Here is a 22,336-nt window from a genome sequence, read left to right on the forward strand (position 1 = left end):
GATATGATATGATATGATATGATATGATATGATATGATATGATATGAGATATGAACTACGGGTTGAGAACTACTGTTCTAAGGAAAGAAGCTGTGGTCAGATCACAGACAGTCAGAAGCTAGATAGAAGAGGAATCTCCTGTATGAGCTCCTGGGGGATTTCATGGCTTCCTGATGCTCATGTTCTAATCATGCTGGAGAGCAGGTTGGAGGGCGAGCAGGCATGGAGGGGCTGGGGTGAGTGTGCAAGGCCCAGAGACAGCAAAGGGACTGACATGATTCAGACAGCTTCCAGAGGGTGAGGCTTTCAGGCTTGTGCCAGTGGGAATTGTCCCAGCAAGCATTCGCTTTAGCTTGTGTCAGCCAAGGGATCCACTAAGAGCAAGGGATCCTCAGACTCCTTGGGACTTTCTCAGAGCACCGGGGTATGCTCTGAGGAGCCATGAAGTGTCCCCTGGGCCAAGACCAGGCCACCTCTTTAGCCTTTCCTGCCTATTCCAGAATAGGCACTCCTGTCTCCAATCCTTCTTGGGTCACCCCTTCCCTCAGCCCTAGCTCCCACACGCCTTCCTCCAGCTTCTCCAGAGGTGTGTCTGTTCTAGCCTCATCACTGTCACCACTCACCCAGGACGCACATTCTCAGCCTACATGCCTGCGCTTGTTGCAAGACCTTCCATTGTCCAAGGACCTCTCCTCTGTCGTCTCCTGGCCACACCTGTCCCCCAGAGGCTGGCGAGTGGGGAAGCAGGCTTCGTTCTGGCTTTACCGGTCTCCTTTCCTTCTTCACCGCACGCCCCTTGGCATACAAGCAGACCTCGGGGGTCTCTTTGGGATTCCCCTTGTTTATGCTTTGCTTACTTCCCCTAAGGGACAAGAGGCAGCTATGGCATCTGATGGTGCTGGCATCACTCCACAGTCGTCACAGCCTATGGATTCAGTAGGAAATTATCATGATCACTCTTGGGAAAAATTGCCCCCTTATAGCTTAAATCCAAAATGAATGTTTTGTTTTTGTGTTTGTTTGCTTGGTTTGGTTTGGTTTGGTTTGGGCATCTAACCTGTGTCTGTTTTTCTGGAGATGTCAAGAGGCTGATAAGAGGGAGTATTCGGGGGTTCAGGGGTGACACCCTGCTTGCCAAGAGCTATAGAGTACCTGGCCCAGGCCAGAAGACAGGCACTCCCAGAAACCCCCAGCCACTGGGAGTCTTTTTCTTTGATAAAAACAAGTTAAAACTTCATCTGGTACCCCTAGGGGCATCAGATATGAGTCCCAAGAGATATTGGGGTAACCACCCAGGAATGTTCTGAACATCTGTGAAGACAATTAACTCATCTCTGCCACCTACAATTCAGCAAAGGAGACATGTCATTCATATGACCAAACCCTCTGTCACTTCCTGGGAAACAGGGGCTTAGAACCTGCTTTTGCCTGGGAAATCCCAGGTTTTGAAATTTCCAGTTTAGTCATCACTTCCTTGTGACCAACAGTATTCTTAAAGGTTAGCTAGTGTGCTGCCTCAGCAGATTGTCACCTGGGCCCCCAGAGCTGCCACTGTCACCACACCACACACCCCCACCATGCTCCCTTCCCTGTGTGCTATGCTCTCCTTATTCCCAACCTTTAATGTACTGAGTGGAGGTAGCTTTCTGCAAAATAACTGAAAAAAACCGATGAAGGCTTGAGTATGAGCATCTGATCGCCTGCTCCATCTTGTCTCTTCCAGGAATGTTTTGTTGTTGTTGCTGAAGTTTCTTTACTTGTTTGTTCGTTAGACTGTCCTTACGATGGAACTGAGACTGACCTTGAACGCTTGTTCCTCTTGCATCTACCCTGCAAGTGCTGGGAGTCCAGGCATGCAGATGTTCTAATTTTTGTTGTTGTTGTTGTTGTTGCTGTGACAAAATGCTGATCGAAAGCAACATGTGAGAGAAAAGGGTTTATTTCATCTTAGGGATTTCAGTCCATCACTGAGGACCAGCCAGAGTAGGAACTCAAGGCAAGAACCTGGCAGCAGGAACTGAAGCAGAGACTATAGAGGAATGCTGCTTACTGGATTGCTCTCCATGGCTTGTTCAACTTGCTTTCTTATAAAACTTGGGATCAGCTGGGAGGTGGTGGCTCACACCTTTAATTCCAGCACTTGGAAGGCAGAGGCAGAGCGATCTCTGAGTTTGGGGCCAGCCTGGTCTGTAAAGCGAGTCCAGGATAGCCAGGGCTACACAGAGAAACTCTGTCTCAAAAAACTAAAATAATAATAATAATAATAATAATAATAATAATAATAATGCTGCCCAGGATCACCAGTCCAAGGGTGGCATTGCTCACTGTGGGCTGGACCCTCCCACACCAATAATTAATCAAGAAATCGCCCCCACAGACTTGCCTACAACGCCGTCTGATGGAGACAATTCCTTAACTGAGATTCCCTCTTTCCAGATGTCTCAGTCTGTATCAAAGAAGCAAAAACTAAATAACACTCATCACCATTCCTGGCAGGAGTATTTTTTTTTTAAATCATAACTTGGAATTTAAGCCTTGGACCAAAGATTTAAGCCTTAGGCTTTATTTAATGATCCAATGGGAAAGTTTTAGGCATGGATTGACAAAAGAGGAACAGTTTTAGAGGAACAAAGGCATTTACAGGGTCCTTTAAGTCATATATGCTAAGTGATCTGACAGAACCAATAGGTCTTGCAGAATCCCTCTGCATGGAAAGCAGACTTGAGAAGAATGGTCCAGGCCCTTGTGGGGGAAGGGCTTGGCATCAGGAAAAGCTAAGGGAGGGGTCCAAGAGGACCGATCAGGTCTTTGGTGAGTCTCCCTTTAAACAGAGCAATTATGCACTCTGACTTGCCCACCTGGATATGCTGGGATTTCTTGGCCCCTGCTACAGCCCCATAGCAGGAAGTTGTTATTCAGTCATTCATTTAAAAGTTGTCTAGTGAGTGCCTACTCTGTCCAAAGGTTGCAGGCCCTGGCCTTCTCGGTGTTCACAGGGTGATGAAGACAATGGCTGGACCTGCTCTGCCAGTATAGCAATAGCAAACACCCTCCCAAGAGCAGCGCAGGGGACTTACTCGCAGCTAAGAGGCACCTGGGCAGACTTGGACACTCAGAGGAAATTTTCAGAGAAGATCCCTTCTAAAACCTGAAAAGCTAGTGAGGAGAAGGGTGGGTTAAAGTAGAAAAGAACGATGTTGGGGGCTGCAGATGATTTAACTGTTAAGACTATTCGGTGCCCTCGTGGATCCAGGTTCCATTCCCAGCAGCATACACAGCATCTCAGAACTGAAACCTCCTGTAACTCCAGCATCAGGAGATCTGATGCCCTCTTCTGGCCTCTACAGGTTACTGCGTGCACATTGTGCATAACTTGGCACACATACACACACACACACACACACACACACACACACACACACACACAAATGAAAGGAAGGAAGGAGGAAAGGTAGGAAGAAATGAGGGAAGGAAGAAAGAGGGGGAAGGGAAAGAGGGTCAGGGATGGAGGAGAGAGAGAGGAGAGAGGTCTAGCCGAAGGAGCAGCAGGCACAAAGGCCTGAGGTGAGGCAGCACAGCGGCACAGCGCCTTTGGAGATCTAAGGGTGACTAAGCTTGTCCCAGAGTCAGAGTAAGAGTGAGTGTGGTTGGGTGTCTACATTCACAAGTAGGTGTGTGAGTATGAGCATGAGTGTGCGCATCAACGTAAGCAGGGCAGGGGTGGGAGTCAGGAAGGGTGGAGAGATGAGGCTGAAGCCGAGAAAACGGTAAGGATGATGGGTAAGGACGGGACTCCTTTCTGAAGCCAGATGGGAGCCATTAAACTGAAGCTCTCTCTCTTATGAGAAAGAGTTGACCTAGGACAACATCGGAGACAGGAGGCCCAGGGGAAAAGCTCCAGAGAGGATGCTGGCCTGCCACCAAGGTAGTGGCAGTACAGTTGAGGGCTCAAGGCGAGAATCAAGGGGGGGGGGGCGCCTTGGTTTCTGGCCTAGGTACTGGAGTCAGTTGAGAGAACAGGGTGGACCTGGAAAGGATGGGCCTGGATGATGAGGTCATCATTTTCTTCTCACTCCATCAAGGCTTTGTCTTGCTGTGTGGATTAAAGGGACAGGTAAAGGGAGCTGGCCTGTCACCTTTACTCCGTGTGAGGAGGGCCGGGAGGGCCTGCTCGCCGATTGGTGAGCCATCAAAGACTGACTGGGATCAGAAACCAGAACACAGGTTGCGGACACTGAAGAACTTCTGGCGAAGTGACAGCACAGGCCTCAGTTCCCGGGGAGGCAGCTCCGCTTCCACTCACACAGCGAGTACTAGGACTAGTCGAAAACTAGCCGGACCCCCATCCTCGCCAGCTTCATCGCACACGGGGCTTCTGACTGTGGAAACCATTGACTTCCATTGAATTCTACAGATCTGGTTTGCACCCCTGGGACTTACCCCATCAGGCCACCAAGGTGGTGACAAAGACAGCCCTGTTGCCCCTTCCTCCTTCCTCCGGAGGACTCGCTTAGGCTCTTCTTAGGCCTATCTGTTCTGTTACTCTCAGAAGTCATAGACCGGCTCCCATTTTGGAAAGCTGTACTGAAGTCAAAGTGGTTTTTTCCCTTCCCCAGGGCGTGTGGGGGGACAATACCAGATTTGGTTTGTTCATTGAAAGTGAAAGAAGCCACTTGACCACAGATAGGAAGGTTTCCTGGGTTTTACACCTCATGTTAGGAGAACAGTGTTGTGTGTGTGGAGAACCTTCTGGGCGCAGCTGCGTTAAATGATATGGGGGTGTGGCCCCTGTCCCTTGTTTCATCTGAGCCCCACCCCACAATGCTCCTCCTTGGCTGACTTGTGGAAAGCTGCGCTTTTCTCCACTGCTGCTTCTCCTCAGCTCAGCTCTACTTTGCTTCCCTCGGTGCTAAGGCAACAGGTGAACTAGACTTTTGGCATAGGCCTTCCAGGTGTCTCCCTGACATCTGGAGCACTGTGGAGCTTATCTTGCTTCAAATCAACAGGTGTATATTGGTGAGGGTTCTCTAGATGAACAGAACTGATACAATGAATGTATGTATTAAAAGAGGACTTATTAGATGGGCTCACAGGATGTGATCTAAATAGCTCCACCACGGCTTTCTTGTGATGGGAAACGCTGACAGTCCAGTAGTTGCTCAGTCCATAAGGTTAGATGTCTCATAGTCCCAATGTGGTGCTGTAGGCCTGGAGTATTCCCAGAGAGATGCTGGTCTTCAGAATGTATTGGAATCCCAAAGAAGTTGGTTCTAATATTGGTGGAGGAAAGTGATAGCAACAAGATAGATGGCCTTGCCAGTGAGAAGGAGGGCAAGCAGGCAAAAAGCAGCTTCCTTCTTCTGTGTCAATTTATCCTGGCTGCCACCAGAAGATACAGCCAGAATTAGGTCGGGTCTTCCTGCCTCAAATCATCTGATTAAGAAAATGCCTCACAGGAATGGCCCAGCGCTTGGGTCTTCGTTGATCCCAGATTAGCCAAGTTGACAACCAAGCTCGACCATCAAAGGTGTTTGCTCAGAGCCTGGGGTACATCTGCATTGGGCTACCCCTGTCCACCACAAGGACCAGCTAGATCTGTCCACATCCCATGAAACCTATAGCCTGAGGTCTGTGTGGACTTCCTGGGGTTCTAGAACCAAGCCAGAGAGGTAGAACCCCACATCAGGAGAAGATTATCAACTGAGAGGATACCCTGCTCTGGAAGAGATTTGTCTAAGGCTCTCTCTTGACTCCACGACCTCCTCTCTTCTTCCTCTTCTCCCATTGTCTTCCCTGGCCAGTGAGTCAGACAGACTGCTTTGTGACCCTCTGGCTGCCTACTGCCTCTCAGGAGAAGCTGAGGACCAGAACTATCTCCAATTGCCTACACCCAGAGTGGGATGAAAGCTTTACCTTCCAGATCCAGACTCAAGTCAAGGTGAGCCACAGAGGACCACACCCGTGTGCCTGCCCTCTCAGCCACCTCTGTGCATGTGCGTGTGTCTGTCTGTTTGTCCTTCTTAAGGCTGTTTCTTTGTCTTCCTGCTTGTCCTACTAACTTGTCTTCCTCCCACCCCACCCCCCACCACTATTTCCTTCTCCCTGTGTGTATCCCTCGGAGTCTGCTAATCCTTCTACCTTCTAACTCCCCCTGTCCTCCTAATTGTTGCTGGCCCTGACTATCTCTTGCTTCAGAACAAGTTGTATTTCCCGTACCTTCCAGAGTATGCTCCCTGCAAGAGAATATGGAGGAAGGAAACGCCATTCTATTAACCAGGTCCAACCTGATCTAATTTCAGCCTGAGGCTTTCCTCTTAAATCCATCCTCAATTGCCTTTCTCTTACTTCCATTTCCTCAGGTGTGTGCTCTTTCACTCACCGAGTCATTGTTTCATGGTGCTATTTTTCTTCGGATATATGGTAGGTCTAAGTCATGGTGACATCTCTTGTAGAATTCTCCTTGAGCATCTTGAATTGTGGCAGCCTTGAGACAAATTTGACCTGGTGATGAAGGCATGGATCCTGAGAAAGTCAAGGCTTGACACTTCAGATAACGGCTTTAGAGTTCTAGTTAATGAAAGCCCTTTTATTTTTCAAGTGAGTTGTGATCACTATAGAACACACAAACAAACAAACATTTTGACCACTTATGGTGGCTCACACCCGTCATCTCATTACTCAGGAGGTTGAATAGGAGGATTGCAAATTTGAAGCAGGCCTGGTCTGCACAGTGAGACCCACTACTTTTTCTTTTTTTTGGGGGGTGGGGCAGGGAGGGAGCAGGTTTCTCCGTGTAGCCTTGGCAGTCCTGGACTCACTCTGTAGACCAGGCTGGCCTTGAGCTCACAGAGATCCACCTGCCTCTGCCTCTCGAGTGCTAGGATTACAGGCATGTGCCACCACAGCCCAGTGCTTATCAAGCTTTTAAAGGGATCAAAATCTCCTAAGATCAGATCAGGGGGATGGCATTCTCCAGGAAGCTGGAGAAAGATTCTTCCACCCTGGATTCATGTCCCTGCAAATGACTCTGACATCCAAGCGGAAGCCTCTGTGTCCCCCTTCCTCAGATCTCACTTTCTGAGGTCACGTCTCTTCATCTGGGAGTAGGTCGCTGCAACCATGGTAACCAGGTTTGTTCTCTCTCTCTCCTCTAGAACGTACTGGAGCTGAGTGTCTGTGATGAAGACACATTGACACCAAATGACCATCTCCTGACAGTCCTCTATGACCTTTCCAAGCTCTGCTTTCGGGACAAAACCCATGTAAAGTTCCCGCTCAACCCAGAGGTGGGTGCAGGCTCACGGACCCTGAGCCTCTGACTTCCTGGGGAATAGCCTCTGGCTTACCGTGATACCCTTTCGTGGGCCTCTCCGAGAACGTATGCAAGCTGGGACAGGGTAGGCTTCTGGTTCAGATCCCAGCACTCTCACTTGCATGGAAATTACTTAAGTCCTCTTATTTTCTACTTCTTCCTCTATGCAGTGGTGACAATATTTCCTCCGAGCAGGATTACTGTAAAGCTTAGACGAGGAAGTGTAATGAAGGCACCTAGCAGTTAGTGTTTGGGATACTGAATAGAAATGTGGATGTTGGGTGCCTACTTTTTAACTCCAAGTCCTGTTTCTGGAATGCCTTAGGGTAGATGGGAAAAGTCAGAGAAGTTCAGAACTGGAAAGAACCAAGGCACAGATCACCCCACAAATACTGGGGTGCCTGAGATGCTGTCCTGGGCTTTGACGGTACTTCAGAGAACAGGCAGCTCTACCTTTGTGTCTGTAAATTCCAATGAGGAAACTGAGGCTCAGTGAAGCCAGGGTTTACCTCCAGTTACACAAAAAGGCATGGGAGCAGAGTCGGGCTCTCCAGATGTGGCCAATGGCCTCCTCACCTTCCTCTCTCACCAGGGCATGGAGGAGCTGGAGGTGGAGTTCCTGCTGGCTGAGAAGTAAGTGGAGTCAGCCCTGCATGTTGGCTAAGATCCTTGACCTGAGAGCCCAGTCTGCCTTGGTGCTGCCTTCTCATGGCCCAGCCTCACTGGGCTGGCTTCTACCGTGAGAGTCAGTTCTTTCGGGAGCTTGTGAAGGGCGTGGGTGCACAGGCTCCGCCACGGTTCTGCTTTCACTGAAGCCGGTAGTCTTTTAAAGACTTAGGGTTTGGGCTTACAGCTCGGCTGGTGGAATGCTGGCCTAATGCACAAAGTTCAGTCCCTAGTACCATGTAAGTATGGTAGCACAGGGCTTGCCTCAGTCCCCAGCATTTCCAACAGGAACTTCCTGGTAGAATTCCTGCCACCGTGGAATTCAGGAAAAGGGTTCTCCTCTTTGACCCAGAACTGTCAGAACAAACATCCTAACCTTCGGCCATCCTAACCTGAGGAGGGGGAAACAAAAGCTGGGGGCTAGAGAGACGGCCCAGTGGCTTATAATACTAGCTGCTCTTCCGGAGGACTCGGGCTCAATTCCTAACCGCCAGGTTGTAGGTCAAAACTACTCCGTTTCCAGGAGGTCTGATGCCCCCTTCTGGCCTCTTCTGGCACTGCATGCATATGATACCCTTATTTAACACTGACATTAGTTAAGGCCTGGAAGCTTTGCTGGTACAAAGTGTTTGTAGAAGGTGGGCTGCAGTCTTACGGGACTCCTACCTGTATAGTCACCTCCCTGTGGACATTCTCTCCAACCAAGGACATTCTGTTTTAAACGTCCGCCACTGTCCTCCTTGGCAACCTACAGCCCTAGATCTAGGTGGATCTTACAGAGACCGGCTTAGAGCTCTGATCCTCCCGCCGCTCAGGTGCTGAGGTGACAGACTCATGCCACCGCGTCTGTCTCAAACCTCGTTTTTCAAGTAGATGTTCTTCATGATAACGGAGAAGAGTCTGCTGTTGTACGACCAAAATGATTTCTAGACTTTGTAGCTTTCGTAAGGATTCGGCCGAGAATGCTGTTACTGACCAGGAGTTCTCTCTTATTTTTCAGTCCCTCCTCGCCAGAGACCCTCGTCACCAACGGCGTGCTGGTGGTAATTTGTCCTTCTGGGCTCTCTTGTAGCTCCAGAGGCCACGTGTGCCTGCTGCTTTCGGGGGAGGGGTGCTGGTTGCAGCCTGGGGCCTTGTCTGTGGAGAATTAGACTAACTTGGTTAACCCAGTCGGGTGCACCCAGGAATGGGGCTGCATTCTGAGCTCCTGGATCAAGGCAGGAAGTATCAGGGTATCACCATTGCCCAGTGCCCTACATCCCCAAAAGATTACCTTTCTCCTAAACTTAGACACCCACAACACCTTTGCAGGCATGATATCAATACTAAAATTATTTTGTAGGCCACGCATGGAGGTATATGACTTTAATTCCAGCCCTTGGGAGGCAGAGACAGACTGATCTCTATGAGTTCAAAACCAGCCTGGTCTACCTAGGCAGACCTTCTCCACACACACAAATAAATAAATAAGTAAATAAATAAATAAATAAAATTCATAGCTATTTTAACTGAATATACCCAGTGTCCTAGGAAACTTCCCCCTTAAAAAGCAGAGTGTTTGGGACCTTTGCCCGACCTCTGCTTCTTGGAAAGTTATTTTATTCCAAGTTCTTACTTGCACAGTTGAACACTTGTTTCAAGTCAGCCCCTATGAACATGGCTCCCAGCAAACGGTGATGCGTCCTAGATTTGTCTTCCCCCTCTTGGAGTGAGGCACCGTGTCTTGGCTGGGTTCAGCATTGTCTGCAGCAAACCCTGCACGGGCAACCTAAGCCCAGGGCTGACAGCAATGAACTCATCATCTGAGTCTTTGGCTCTTCCCTTCTAACTGGAAGAGGGAGGAGGTGGCCTGTGCTGAGAGTCCCAGCGACCATCTATTTTCCTTGTTACAGGCTCGCCAAGTCTCTTGCCTAGAGGTCCACGCAGAATCCAGGAGGCCAAAGAAGAGGAAGAAAAGTGAGAATTTCCCTGCTTTGTCTAACGGCGGGTTTGGGGGATGGAGGGGGCGGGGTAAGACTGTTCCCAAGCTGCACTGAGGTCAATTTGGAGCTCAGTGAACCAGGTCAACTCAACCTGGTCTGGTCTATCTCCGCGTTGAGGAAATAATGTTCAAACTCAAAATCGCATCCTCAGACACCTAGCCTCTCCACCCCTCTCTGCGAAGGGTGTGTTCTTCCAAGGATCCAAATGAAGCCCTCAGGCCTGCCAAGAGTCCTGGGGCCTAGGGCTTAGTGCTGCCCCCTGTGGCTCAGTTTGCTACGATGGCAGCGCGTGGGGCGGGTGGGCCTTGGTGGTCCTCAAGCCACACCTTCCCAGCAGCGCCCAGTTCACGGTGTTTCCCAGTTAGAAGACACCCAGTGACCCACGCATGCTACCGTCCACCCTCCGTACCTCTCTTAGGATGGGTTACCGGCTGTTCGCAGGCGGAGAGCAGCGTGGCCCCACAGACATGGGCAGAGAGTTGGGCTTGGGTCGCAGGGCGGGGTGGTGGGTCTGCTCCCGAGCTGACCGTCTGACGGGGGTCTGTGTTCTCCTGGGGGGGGGGGGGGCTGGGGGGGGGGGGGGAGGGGGGGGAGGGCTCGCCTAGCCTCTTCATACATATGTGCACCAAGTGCATTGGATCCCCCGGAACGGGGGTCATAAACAGTTGTGACTGGCAATGTGGGTGCTGGGAACCATACCAGGGCCTTTGTAAGAGCGACAGGTACTCTCAACCGCTATGCCAAGATGGGATTCTTTTGCTGGGCTAAATGGGAGGCGGAGATAAGAAGCTTCCCAGGGTTCTAAGGCTGCATCTTCTTTCTCAGACAAACGCCTCCTGGTGTCGGTGACAGACTCGTTTGAGAAGACCCAGGGTGTCCCGCCCCACCTGGAGCCCTGCTGCCTCAGCCCTGCCTGCTTCCACTACCCTAAGTACTTCCAGCCCCAACTCCATGTGGAGCCACCGAAGAGCCCCTGGAACTGCGGGGTACGTGGCAGCCGCAGTTGGAAGGGAGGAGGAGGGAGCCGGGATTGGGAGGGCTAACAGAGGAGCCCCTCAGCCCCTCACGGAGCCCACCCGTCCTTCTAGTTTTGCTGCTGTGGCGCACACGGGGACGGCCCCGTCTGCCAGCCCCTCGACTGCCTTTCCGATGGCCTGGCGGTAACCCTGCCTGTGGTGAGCAACTGGGTCTGGGGAGGGGTCCCAGGGCTGCTTAGCTCCTGTAGCGGGGAGATAGGAAGAGCCCAAAGACACATGGGAAAGGCAGCATGTGGAGTCTCTCAGTGGAACGGCCCTGTAGGCCTTTGTGGGAACCAGAGAACATGTGGAGCCTGGGTGAGGATGGTGGAATGTCATGTCCAGAAGTAGGATGTGGGGAGGGAGTATGTTTGCATGTATGTGCACGTAATCGTGAGCACGCATGCTTGCTGAGTCCAAGAAGGGGAAGTCTTAAGTCTCCACCTCTCTGGTTGGGTTCCCTTTGCCCTCAGTCGTCAACTCTAACAGGCATTTCGCCTTCTTCTCATCAGGGAGAGAACTATGAATTACACATGAAGTCCGTACCCTGGTAAGGTACCCTTTTTCTGTCCTTCCCCCTAACTCGAAGGAGTAGGTGTTGGGGTAGAATCTCACTGTGGTTTGGTTTGTGTTTTCTGTAGTGGCTAATGAGGTTGGGCATCTGTTCTGGACTTAATTGGCCATTAGTAGATGTTCTTTGAGATGTGTTTATCCAAATCCTTTGCCCATGTGTCAAATGGGCTCTGTCTTATTATTAACTTATGAAAGTTCTTTGTTTATTCTGGATACAAGTATTTTATACCCACCACACTTTTGTGGGATGGCTTTATATTTTCTGTGTGTGTGTGTGTGTTATTTTATATTGTGTATGAGTCTTTGTTTAACTGTCTGTCTGTCTGTATGCCATATGCATGCCTGGTGCCCACAGGGGAGGGTATTAGGTACCCTGGAACTGGAGTTACAGATGGCTGTGAACCACCATGTAGGTGCTGGGAACTGAGCTCAGGTCTTAGCTGAACCCTGCCTTCCAGCTCCTCCTTCATGGTGTCTTTTGAAAACCAAAGCTTTTTAATTTTACTGAAGCCCGTCTTCTCTTTTGTCACTTGTATCTTTTGTGCCAAATCCAAGAAATATTGCCTAATCCAAAATCGTGAAAATTTGCTCCCACCTTTTCTTTAGTTTTAGCTCTGATATCTAGGTTGTGACTGATTTTTAGTTCACTTTGTATAATGTATATCTTACACTGTGGATATTCAACTGCTCCTGTATCATTTATTGAAAAGACTGTGGCTTCCCTTGTTAAATTTCGTTGAAAATCGAGTGACTAGAATTTTTTCATAATTTTTATTTTATGTGTATGAGTGTTTTTTCTTGCACGTAAGCCTATGTGCCACATGTGTGTAGCGCTGGCAGAGGCCAGAAGAGGGCATTATAGCCCCTGGAACTGGAGTTACTGACTGTTGTAAGATGCCATATGGGTGCTGAGAATTGAATCTAGGTCCTCTGGAAGAGCAGCCAGAGCACTTAAGCCATCTCTCCGGTAATTTTTATTTCTAGTTTGGTTTGCTATTTGTCATTAGAAAAAAATTACTTAATCTCACTGGGTCTCAGTTTTCTCCACCTGCGATTCAGTTGTTCTCTGAATCTGAAGAATTAATGCATGTGAAATACTAGACAGTGGGTGGGACGCTCAGCACATGCCCACCAACTCTCCTGTTATTATTCATTCCCATGGCTGCCAGTTTCTCATAGAGAGTCAACTTCTCAGGCGGAGAGTTGCTGGCAAGCCTCCGGCCCTGCCTTCAAGAATACACAGCTTTGTTAGTAAGCTAAGATAGGTCAGAAACAGGTCAGAGTGCCTGGGAGAGCTGGGCATCAGGGGATTCAGGAATACAGGTAATAATAAAGAGAGAGAGAGAGAGAGAGAGAGAGAGAGAGGTTCCTGTGAAAATAAAGACCCTAACTGTTGTATCGGGTGGTTAATATTTACTATTATCTTTTAGTAGAGCCCCATGTTGGGCGCCATTTGTTGAAATGGCATTTAATATTTGCTATTGATATATATCTTTTAGTAAAGTTTCAATTAATCCTAAACAGCTGTATAACCAAATCACCACACAGAGACTGGGATTTATTTAATTAACCTAGAACACAATGCTGGGCAATAGTTACTCCATCCTAAACCTCTAAGCCTGCATAGTTCCTACCATTCAGATTTTACCCATTATACTTTCTTTCAGTGATATGTTAGTACCGGTCCATTTCTCCACCTTGTTCCAAGACCTCTCCTCCAGCTTCTCCTCTCTCTTCTCCTCTGCCTCCCACTCCTTCCTGTCCTCTGGCTCCTCCTTCCCTCTCCCTCCTACTCCTTCCTCTCCATTGCTCAACATTGTGGCTGGTTGTTTTATTTTGGCATGTTTATACATAGTTGAGACAGGTGATGCTTAGAATAAGTATCACAATGCAATGTCTAGATTGAAACCAGAAAGTTGGGTAGAGAAATCAGCATTTGAATGAACAAGGGTACGGTGTATACATTCCAAAAGAACATTATATCAACACTAACCAAGGTTCAGAAAGCAGTCTCTGAGAGCCTGGTGGGTTTTTCCTAATAGGTGAGGTGAGCTTGCACAGGTCTGGTAGGGTCTTATATGTCAGGCTTGTTGAGGCATCGGATGTGATGAAGAGAGGGCAAGTGTCTGGCACGTCATGGCAGCTCATGCCTCATCTGCCTTGAAGAACTGTGGGGATGATATGGTGAGATAAGGGGTGTGAGTGGCTTTGTCACCTGCACAAGCATGCAGGAGAAGTGTGATTCTGTGGGCAAGGAGGGTTCAGAAGGAGCAAGGAGCTCTGTGGGAGCAGAGGGCTCGTTTATAGGGCTCACAAAAGTCTATACTCTTGGGAGTTTTACCCAAGGGATCTAAGGGACCCTTGTCACTCATATCAGCTTTGGGGTAGAGAAGGTCCCTGGAGAAACCTTTTGGAACTTTTCAGATCCTGCCGAGGAGGCAGAAGGTACAGACAGATCCAGTCATAGTCTTTAGACAAGTACCAGCTTGGAGCGAGCTAGCTCAGGCTTTGGGGCTTCATGCCCAGTGTCTCATACTGGAGGCAGTGCCGGCCAGCAAACATTTTGCAGATGAGAATGCAGATGCCCTCGATCACAGAAGAGATACGCGCCAGAACTCAGCCCCACAACTGCTGATTGGAGGTGGAGGCTTACAGGTCCCCTTTCCCACAGCCCTGACTCGCTGGACGTGCGGCTCGGATTCAGCCTGTGCCAGGAAGAGGCGGAGTTTCTGCAGAAGCGGAAGGTGGTGGTGGCCAAGGCACTAAGTCAGGTGCTTCAACAGGACCTGCGTGAGGATGAGGTGGGTAAGCTGGGACACTAGCCTCGGCTGAGGGCCACCCTGGGCTATCGGTCCTCCCTCTCTACGTTCTGTTAGCCACTCTGTCTTTCTCAGCCCCGTGGTGACTGCTGTGCCACCTGCCTCTCTGTGTTGGCTCTAGCTGCTGAGGTCCTGGTGCCAGGACAAGGGCCCTGCTGTCTGTGGTTCAGTTGTGTATTCACCAGGATAAGAGTGGGGCGCGCGCGCGCACACACACACACACACACACACACACACACGCATGCACAGGAGCCTGACATGACTAAACTGTCTTACTGATACAGCAGCAGTGAGATGACAATCTCACTCAGCCAGGAAACATTTTGAAAGTTTTATCACCTTAAGCACCCAAACCCCAACCTTCACCCACTTTTTCCCTTTCTTTTCTAATAGCGTAATGACACCTGTAGGAAGTTGAAGAGAAGCCCCTTCCCTTCCCAGAACCTGTTGCCTCTTCCCCTAGAGGCAGCTATAGTGCCCCCCCATCTCCTCCCCTCAGAAGGTAGGCTGAGACAGGAGCCGAGCTCTGACTGGGCTTCGGCTTCAGGAAAGATCTTACCATCCCTACTAATTGGAGGCAGGAAGTCAGCCCCAAAGATGAGATGAAAGCATCTGCCTGGCTTAGACAGCAGATTTCTTACTGATAGCATCACTGGGCTTAGAGCAAAGGTCACCCTACCAAGTACCCCACTGCTCTGTGAAAGGTGGGCCTCGAACCATCTCTTTCCCCTCCCTGTTCTCTAACTGGCTATCTGCTCTCCTCCATTTTTATTAAGCTGGGATCGCTCCATGTCCTTGTCTGTGGAGGAGCTCTTTCCAGCAGTCTGCTTCTGTGCCTACAGGTACCGAGGATAGCCATCATGGCCACGGGTGGCGGCACAAGGTCTATGGTCGCCATGTATGGCCACCTGCTGGGGCTGCAGAAGCTGAACCTTCTGGACTGTTCTACTTATGTCACTGGCTTGTCAGGTGCAACCTGGTAAGGAGCTGGGCACCATCTTGCTGGAGCCCAGAGGAAGTAGCCTGGGATCTGGTGGAACTCTGAAAGTTCCCATTCCAAGGAAAAGTGACTCAGGATGCCTGAGGAGCTCTACCATGCACAGCTGTGGGGTTTGGGAAATTCGGTTTAATTTCTCAGACTCGGCTGGCCCATCTGTAAAGTGGGGTTAGTAATAATCTTGGCCTCTCCCAGGATTAAGCACTGAGCTACTGATTACTGGCCGTTGCTGGCTATGTCCCTGGGGCTGTGGCAGCAGCCCAGGAAAACTCATCAACAGAATGATGAGTGAGCCTGGTGTTTCCGTCTGTCTGGGTGAGATGCAAGCGCCTTCTTTTGGGGCTGGGCCCAGTCTCCCAGCATGGGTACAGCTAGCCTGGTTGCTCTGGCTTGCCTTCCTGCAGGCCCTCAATGTTATCCTTTCTTCTTATCTCTGCCCTGTCAGACCTCCTCAAGCAGCTGAGAGGAGTAAGCAGAGCCTGCACAGGGCTGCCTCCTCCCCACTCTGCTGAGGTGGAAGGGAAGTGGGCACTGGGCTCCCAAAAAGAAGCCTGGTAAGGTCAACTCTAACAAGAGGCATAGCACCAGGGGCCAAACAAAATGAAGGTGTTATTTGTTCATTTCATAACAAGGAGCTTGTGGGTTAAAGAAAATGTTTCACTGAATGTCATCAACACAGTTATCTTTATATAACATGGTTGTGGCATAGAACTTTTTACATTTTATGTAGCATAAGGGGCTCACTAAAGTCATCACACCACCCTGGGGCTGCAGGAAGCCTCTCTGCCAGAGTCGTGCCTCACTCTGTTAGGGACTTAGCCCTGAGTCTCCCTGCTGTGCCTTTTCCTTTGATGAAACTCCACGTAGCTCTCATCAGAGGGGCTGGATGTGAACTTGTCCTGGGAAACCCTCACGCCCCACCCGGGCTCCATATCTACTCCTTAGATGCTGGAGGCTTTGGATCGCCTGGGCTAGAATGTGTGTTTGCACATTCGCTTTGCACCAAGCGAAGATGTTCATCAACCCCCAAGAGGGACTAGAACAGGCTATCCGGGGGATATCACTATGATGGTCAAGCCCCTCACATACATGACATGGAGTCTGCGTAATGCCACCCACACAATCCTAACAGGCGCTTTAAGTCATCTCTAGATTACTTACGGCACCAATCCAACGTAGTTGCTGTGTAGCAGGTATGTTCTCTTGTCTCGGGAAAAATGACAGGCCATAGAGGTTCAGTAAACAGGGAGAAATTTCTGAATAACTTCAACCTGCAGCTGGTTGGGTTTCTGGGTGGAGAACCTGCAGGTAAGGAGGAGCCTGCAGGTAACTCCCCCCTGTCATTTTATAAGTGGAGAAGCCAAAATCACTTGCCCCACGTCACTCGCATCAGGAGTCACAGACCTGGAATTTGATCTCCATCCAGGGAATGTGTTCAGTGGCTGCTCCCAGACAGCTATAAAGATAACTCACAGCACTAGAGAGATGCCCAGCTACGGAAAGCACATTCTGGTCTTGCAGAGGATCAACTTTAGTTCCCAACACCCATTACAGGCAGTTCACAAGCGCCTGGAACTACAGTTCTAGGGGGAGCCAATGCCTCACATAATTAAAAAAAAATGATGATGATGATGGTGATGACAACTATTATTATTATTATTATTATTATTATTATTATTATTATTATTATTATTATAGCTGATGTGGTAGTCCAGCACTCAGGAGTCAGAGACAGGTGGACTTCTATGAATTCAAGGAGACTAGCCTGGCCTACATAGCAAATTCCAAACTAGCCAGGGCTACATAATGAGACCCCCACCACAAACAAAAACAAAATAAGTAATAATAAAATAAAATATGTTTAAGATGATAACTTGCTTCAGCAGGCCTAGGAAACACTGTAGTGTTTCTTTAGATTGCTGTGTGGTGTGCAGAACACAGAGAGGGCCTCGGGCACAGCTAGCATGTTAGACTGAAATGTTCACAGGTCCCCTGCACTGGGGCAAAGCATGGGAAACATTCCTTTTAAAACAAAGATCAGCACCCTGAGGGCGGTGGCTCATGCCTGTTATACTAGCTAGCACATAGGAGGTAGAAGCAAGAAGATCAGGAGTTCTAGGCTAGTCTGAGCTACATACTGAGTTGGAGGCCAGCCTGGTCTACACAAAACCCTCAGTAAATGAAGAATAAGTAAATAAAGCACCAGCAAATGAGTTTGGGAAAGCTTTTTGAAAATATGAAAGTAACAGAGCAAATTTTATGGAAGGCAAAGTACTATTTGTAGAAGAAATCATCCATCTTCCATCTTTCTTGGAACCAATCCTAGGAAGAAGGAGGCTCCTGTTTGTATCATTGGGCACCCTTAGACAAATTCCCCTGCCACCAAGGAACCCTCTGGAACAGAATATAGAGAGGCCCTTCCCTATGTTGGCATCCAGAAGTTTGATCCAACAGAATCAGACAGACCCAGACCCCAGCTAAAGAGCACTGAAATGGAGAAAAGAGAGTTGACCACTGTTCAGGGTCATTCAGCTCCTGACCTGGAAATTTTTTTTAAAGCTTTCTTTAAAAAAAAAAATTTTTTTTAAATTACATGTATGTGTGTGTGTGTGTGTGTGTGTGTGTGCATGTCTGTGTGTGCATACACATGCTTGTGTACCCATGCCCATGTGGAGGGCAACTTGCAGGAATTGGCTCTTTCCCTCACTATGCAGATGGCAGGGATCAAACTCACGTAGGCATGCTTGTCGGCAGGCACCTTTACCTGCGGAGCCATCTTACCAACCCCAACCTGGACTTTGAGGCTGTGTTCAAAGGCTGCTCCTAAATAACTATAAAGTTAACTCACTCCAGCAGAGCCATGCCGGACTTGTGTGGGGCGGACAGGAAACAGAGAGGACCTCAGGCCCCAGCTTTCCTGCCCCCACCTACCACAGTCTGCATGTAAGATAAGAAGGAAAAGAGAAGTGGAGAATGAGAAAGAAGTGGGAGGGAGGAGGGGAAGAGGAAGAATAAAGAGAGAAAACAAATCTTTTCAAAAACTATTTTATGTACATGGGTTTTTTTTGCCTGCACACTGTGTGCCTGCCCGGTGCCTGCAGAGGTCAGAGGAGGATGTTGGGTCCCCTAGGTTTAATGTTTAATGGAGTTAATGATGGTTGTAAACTTTTATATAGATGCCAGAAATTGAATCTGGCTCCTCTGGAAGAGCAGTCAATGTTCTTAGGCCCCGAGCCCAAGAAATAAATCTTGAATTAGTGTCCTAATCACGGGAATGAATATGGCACAAGAGAAAGCACTCATGATCTGGAGTCAGCCGGTCCAGGAATCCAATGCTCCCAGCCCCAGCTCACCACAGTACTGGTGTCTCACCCAATGGTCACTTGTGATTTTTTTTTTTTTTTAATAAGAACTGTGTGAGCTGGGTGCATCATTCATAATTCTTACCACTTCAGTTAAGGAAACTGAGGCAAAGAGCAGTTAAGCAGCTTGTCCAAGATCACATAGCAAGTGAGGTACAGAGCCTGGTTTTGAACCCAGGAAGATCTAGGCCCAGAATCCTCATCTCAACTAACATGATATACCTGACATTAAAGGGAAAAAAAGGCATTCAAGAGAGGGCAGTGTTTACCTGCTTCTCACCACAAAACCCTCCATCATCCCCTTTCCTCCAGGCCCCTGTCTGGCCAGGTCTGGGATGCCTCACAATCTGCCCATCTTCTGTCTGGACACAGAACTGATCAGACCAGGGCCAGGGGTAGCCCCGTCATCTGCGCTTGTCTCTTGCCAGGACTATGGCTACCTTGTACAATGATCCTGAGTGGTCCTCCAAAAACCTGGAGCCTTTCATCTTTGAGGCCCGGAGACATGTTGTCAAAGACAAGATGCCTGCCCTGTATCCAGATCAGCTCTGCAAATGGCGAGAGGAACTCCGACAGCACCGCCAGGAGGGCTACAAGACCACGTTTACAGACTTTTGGGGCAAGCTGGTAGAGTACAGTTTGGGCGATAAGGTTAGTGTCCAGCCGTTCCTGGGTCCCACCTGCCTAGACTGATATTAGATCACACTCTTTCTTCCTCTGAACCTCCGTGGCCAGAGACATCAGGTTAGACCTGCAGGGACACTCTCAGGCTGAAAGAATCGTCAGCTGACCAAATGCATGTAGGGGTGATGAAGATGGCGAGGTCATCTTTCACATCTCTTTCGGAGGACCGAGACCTCAATGTTGGGCCAGCCTGGGTGCTCCCCTGCATGCATGAGGCATATTTTCCGAAAGCCATGCCAAAATAGCCACGGGAGAAAATGAGAAAGAAGCTGGGTAAAGCTAGAGAGCTGTGCTGTGTGGCTCAGGACGGCTTAGGGCAAGGCCTTTGGTGGGTCCTTTAGTCACAGCTATGTGACATATTCTGCATTCCCTGAATGAGCCTGCCTTGGCTTCTCATCACGAGGACAAAGGAAAGGTGACCTCAGCAGAGACAACTATAGCTTTCAGGACACAGCGGTCAGGGCCCTTCAGTGTTGTTCTTGGTCCCTGGAGGTCTGCAGGGTTCATTTTCACGGCCACCACAAGGAAACAGAGCTAGAAAGCTTTCTTTCTGTACAGAGTCAACACTGAGTGATATGTGCTTCCCCCCCAAACCCTGTTTGTGCTGGGCTGTAGCTGATGGCAGTTGTGTCAGATGTGGTAGAATGAGGTAGGGAGTCTCCAAGAGATGTGATCCTGTACACACATCAGGGTGAACTCAGCTAACGCCTGGCTCTGTCACGCCAGGATTTAGAAAAGAGCCACCTTTAGCTGTTGCTTGGCTCCAAAAACAGGGTTTCCCACTCACTTCTGTCAAGGCCACCAGCTCTTGGCCCACTTCCAAAGGTATATCGGAGGCTGTGAATTCAAACCAGAACTTCCGGAAGGAAGGTGGACAGCATAATAGCTGCCAACAGGTCCCCTCTGCCGTGTAATTAGGTATTTTGGGTCGGGGAAATGGCTTCATGGATAAAATGCTTGAGCACCCAAACTTGAAGACTGGCATCCTCAGAACCCACGTAAAAGCCCGGCAGGCATGGAGCTCCCTGCAACGCTAGCACTCAGGAGGCAGAGACAGCACCCCTGGGGCAAACTGGCTAGCTAGGAATTGTTAAGTTTCAGATTCAGGGAGAGACCCTTCCTCAGTAAATAAAGTGGGAAGCAATTGAGGAAGCAATCTGACATCAACCTTGGAACACACCCTACGCACACAACATGCATGCAAACATGCATACATGTATGTGTGCATACCATACATACATACATATGTACATACATGAAACACATGAAAAGGGAAAGAAAATGAGACATTTTGAGCAGTCAATGATGGCATGACTCTCATTTAAAAAAAAAAGATTTGTTTATTTATTTGTTTATTCTGTATACTGTGTTCTGACTGCATGTATGTCTACATGCCAGAAGAGGACATCATAATAGATGGTTGTGGGACTTGAACTCAGGACCTCTGGAAGAGCAACCAGTGCTCTTAACCTCTGAGCCATCTCCCCAGCCCCTAGACACTCATTCTTTTGTTGTTCTGAGATAAAGTCTCACCTTGCATAGCCCAGGCTAGCCTGGGACTCACGTTGTAGCTGAAGCTGGCTTTGAACTTGTAATGATTCTCCTGTTTCATCCTTCCAAGTGCTGGGACTTCATGTATGTGCTGCCATACCAGGCTAACTCTCATCTTTATTATTTACTTATCCCTCTTTCATTTTTTTAATTGAAAGAAAATTATTTAGATTTATTTTATGTGTGTGAGTGTTTCACTTCCATGTGTGAAGTGTACCTGGTGTCCACAGAGGTCAGAAGAGTGGCCTGGATCAATCTGCCGCTGCCTCCCACAAGATGGGATTAAAAGTACGCAATATCAAACTGGCATCAAAAAATTTACCAATAATAATCAAGAGCAACCCACATGATAAGACAACATCACAACTTTTTAGGCTAGAAGTCCGGGCATTCTGAAGGTCTATAGCAAAGAAGAACTAGGCTAGGAGGAAGCTGTGAGGAAGGCCCCACTCTTCCACTCTGCTGGGGCAGGAGTATGTTACCCTCCATAATCCTTGAGCCAACTGGGCTTCTTCCTGTGTCTGTGGCTTTGTATCTAGGACATTTAACTCTGTAGTACCCAGATCTCTGGGTGCAGCTGTGATGAGCACCCTGTTTTGCTCCAAAGAAGGCCCAAGAGTTTTCAGACTCACATATGTTTGCCATTCCACCCAGGGTGGACACAGGGTAACCACGGACGGTCAGAGCTTGGGCCCCCAGGACCTCACCTTTGCCTCATCTGTGCTGGCTGGTTCACTTTGGGGTACCAGGGTCCAGGCACATCGGCAGGGCTTGCTACACTGGTGACCCAACACAGGACTCTGGGAACTTGGGGCTTATCTAAACTGTCACCTAATTTCAGGTTTCTAAGCCGCTGGTTGAGAGAGAGAGAGAGAGAGAGAGAGAGAGAGAGAGAGAGAGAAAGAAAGAGAAAGGAGGGAGAAAGAGAGGAAGGAAGAAGGAAGGAAGGAAGAAAAAGAAAGGAGAGAAGGTATAAGGAATGGATAGGGAGAGAGATTTGCCTCTTAAATTTTGAGAGAACCCAGCACACCGTGTTAATAAGACAAAAATCACTGGTGCTGCTCAGGTTCAAGTAGTGAGCAGGAAATAATAGCAACGAAAAGAGACAGTGGTGGCTTTCTCTACCTTTAGCATATCCTCTAGCCCCTGAGACACGAGAACCCTGAGACCCCAAGAGACAGCCTTAAATTACAGAGCCAGCCTCACCCTACTTATGGCCTGTGTTGCCAAACAGCCTAAGTAAAAATTGTTATATATTATTCTCCAAGCGCATTTAAGAGTTGATACCTGGAGTCACTGCAGCCTATACAAGTTGCCTGGGGGGGAGGTGTGTGTGTGTGTGTGTGTGTGTGTGTGTGTGTGTGTGTGTGTGTG

At 49.0% G+C, this 22,336-nt stretch overlaps 1 protein-coding gene across 3 annotated transcripts in view; it reads left to right on the plus strand.

Moving 5' to 3' along the window:
• Pla2g4e (phospholipase A2 group IVE) overlaps positions 1-22,336 on the plus strand; it is a 59,024-nt gene that overhangs the window by 29,364 nt on the left and 7,324 nt on the right. For all 3 annotated transcript variants that reach the window (XM_055592246.1, XM_055592408.1, XM_055592327.1), the window contains 11 exons: positions 5,802-5,938; positions 7,155-7,286; positions 7,905-7,945; positions 8,979-9,021; positions 9,871-9,934; positions 10,786-10,946; positions 11,049-11,135; positions 11,489-11,526; positions 14,221-14,350; positions 15,211-15,347; positions 19,156-19,378. In XM_055592246.1, coding sequence (XP_055448221.1) covers positions 5,802-5,938; positions 7,155-7,286; positions 7,905-7,945; positions 8,979-9,021; positions 9,871-9,934; positions 10,786-10,946; positions 11,049-11,135; positions 11,489-11,526; positions 14,221-14,350; positions 15,211-15,347; positions 19,156-19,378 — 1,193 coding nt within the window. The remainder of the gene's footprint in view (positions 1-5,801; positions 5,939-7,154; positions 7,287-7,904; positions 7,946-8,978; positions 9,022-9,870; positions 9,935-10,785; positions 10,947-11,048; positions 11,136-11,488; positions 11,527-14,220; positions 14,351-15,210; positions 15,348-19,155; positions 19,379-22,336) is intronic.

Source organism: Psammomys obesus, unplaced genomic scaffold (genome assembly GCF_907164565.1).
Source record: "Psammomys obesus unplaced genomic scaffold, mPsaObe1.curated_primary_1811, whole genome shotgun sequence".
NCBI classification, from domain to species: Eukaryota; Metazoa; Chordata; class Mammalia; order Rodentia; family Muridae; genus Psammomys; species Psammomys obesus.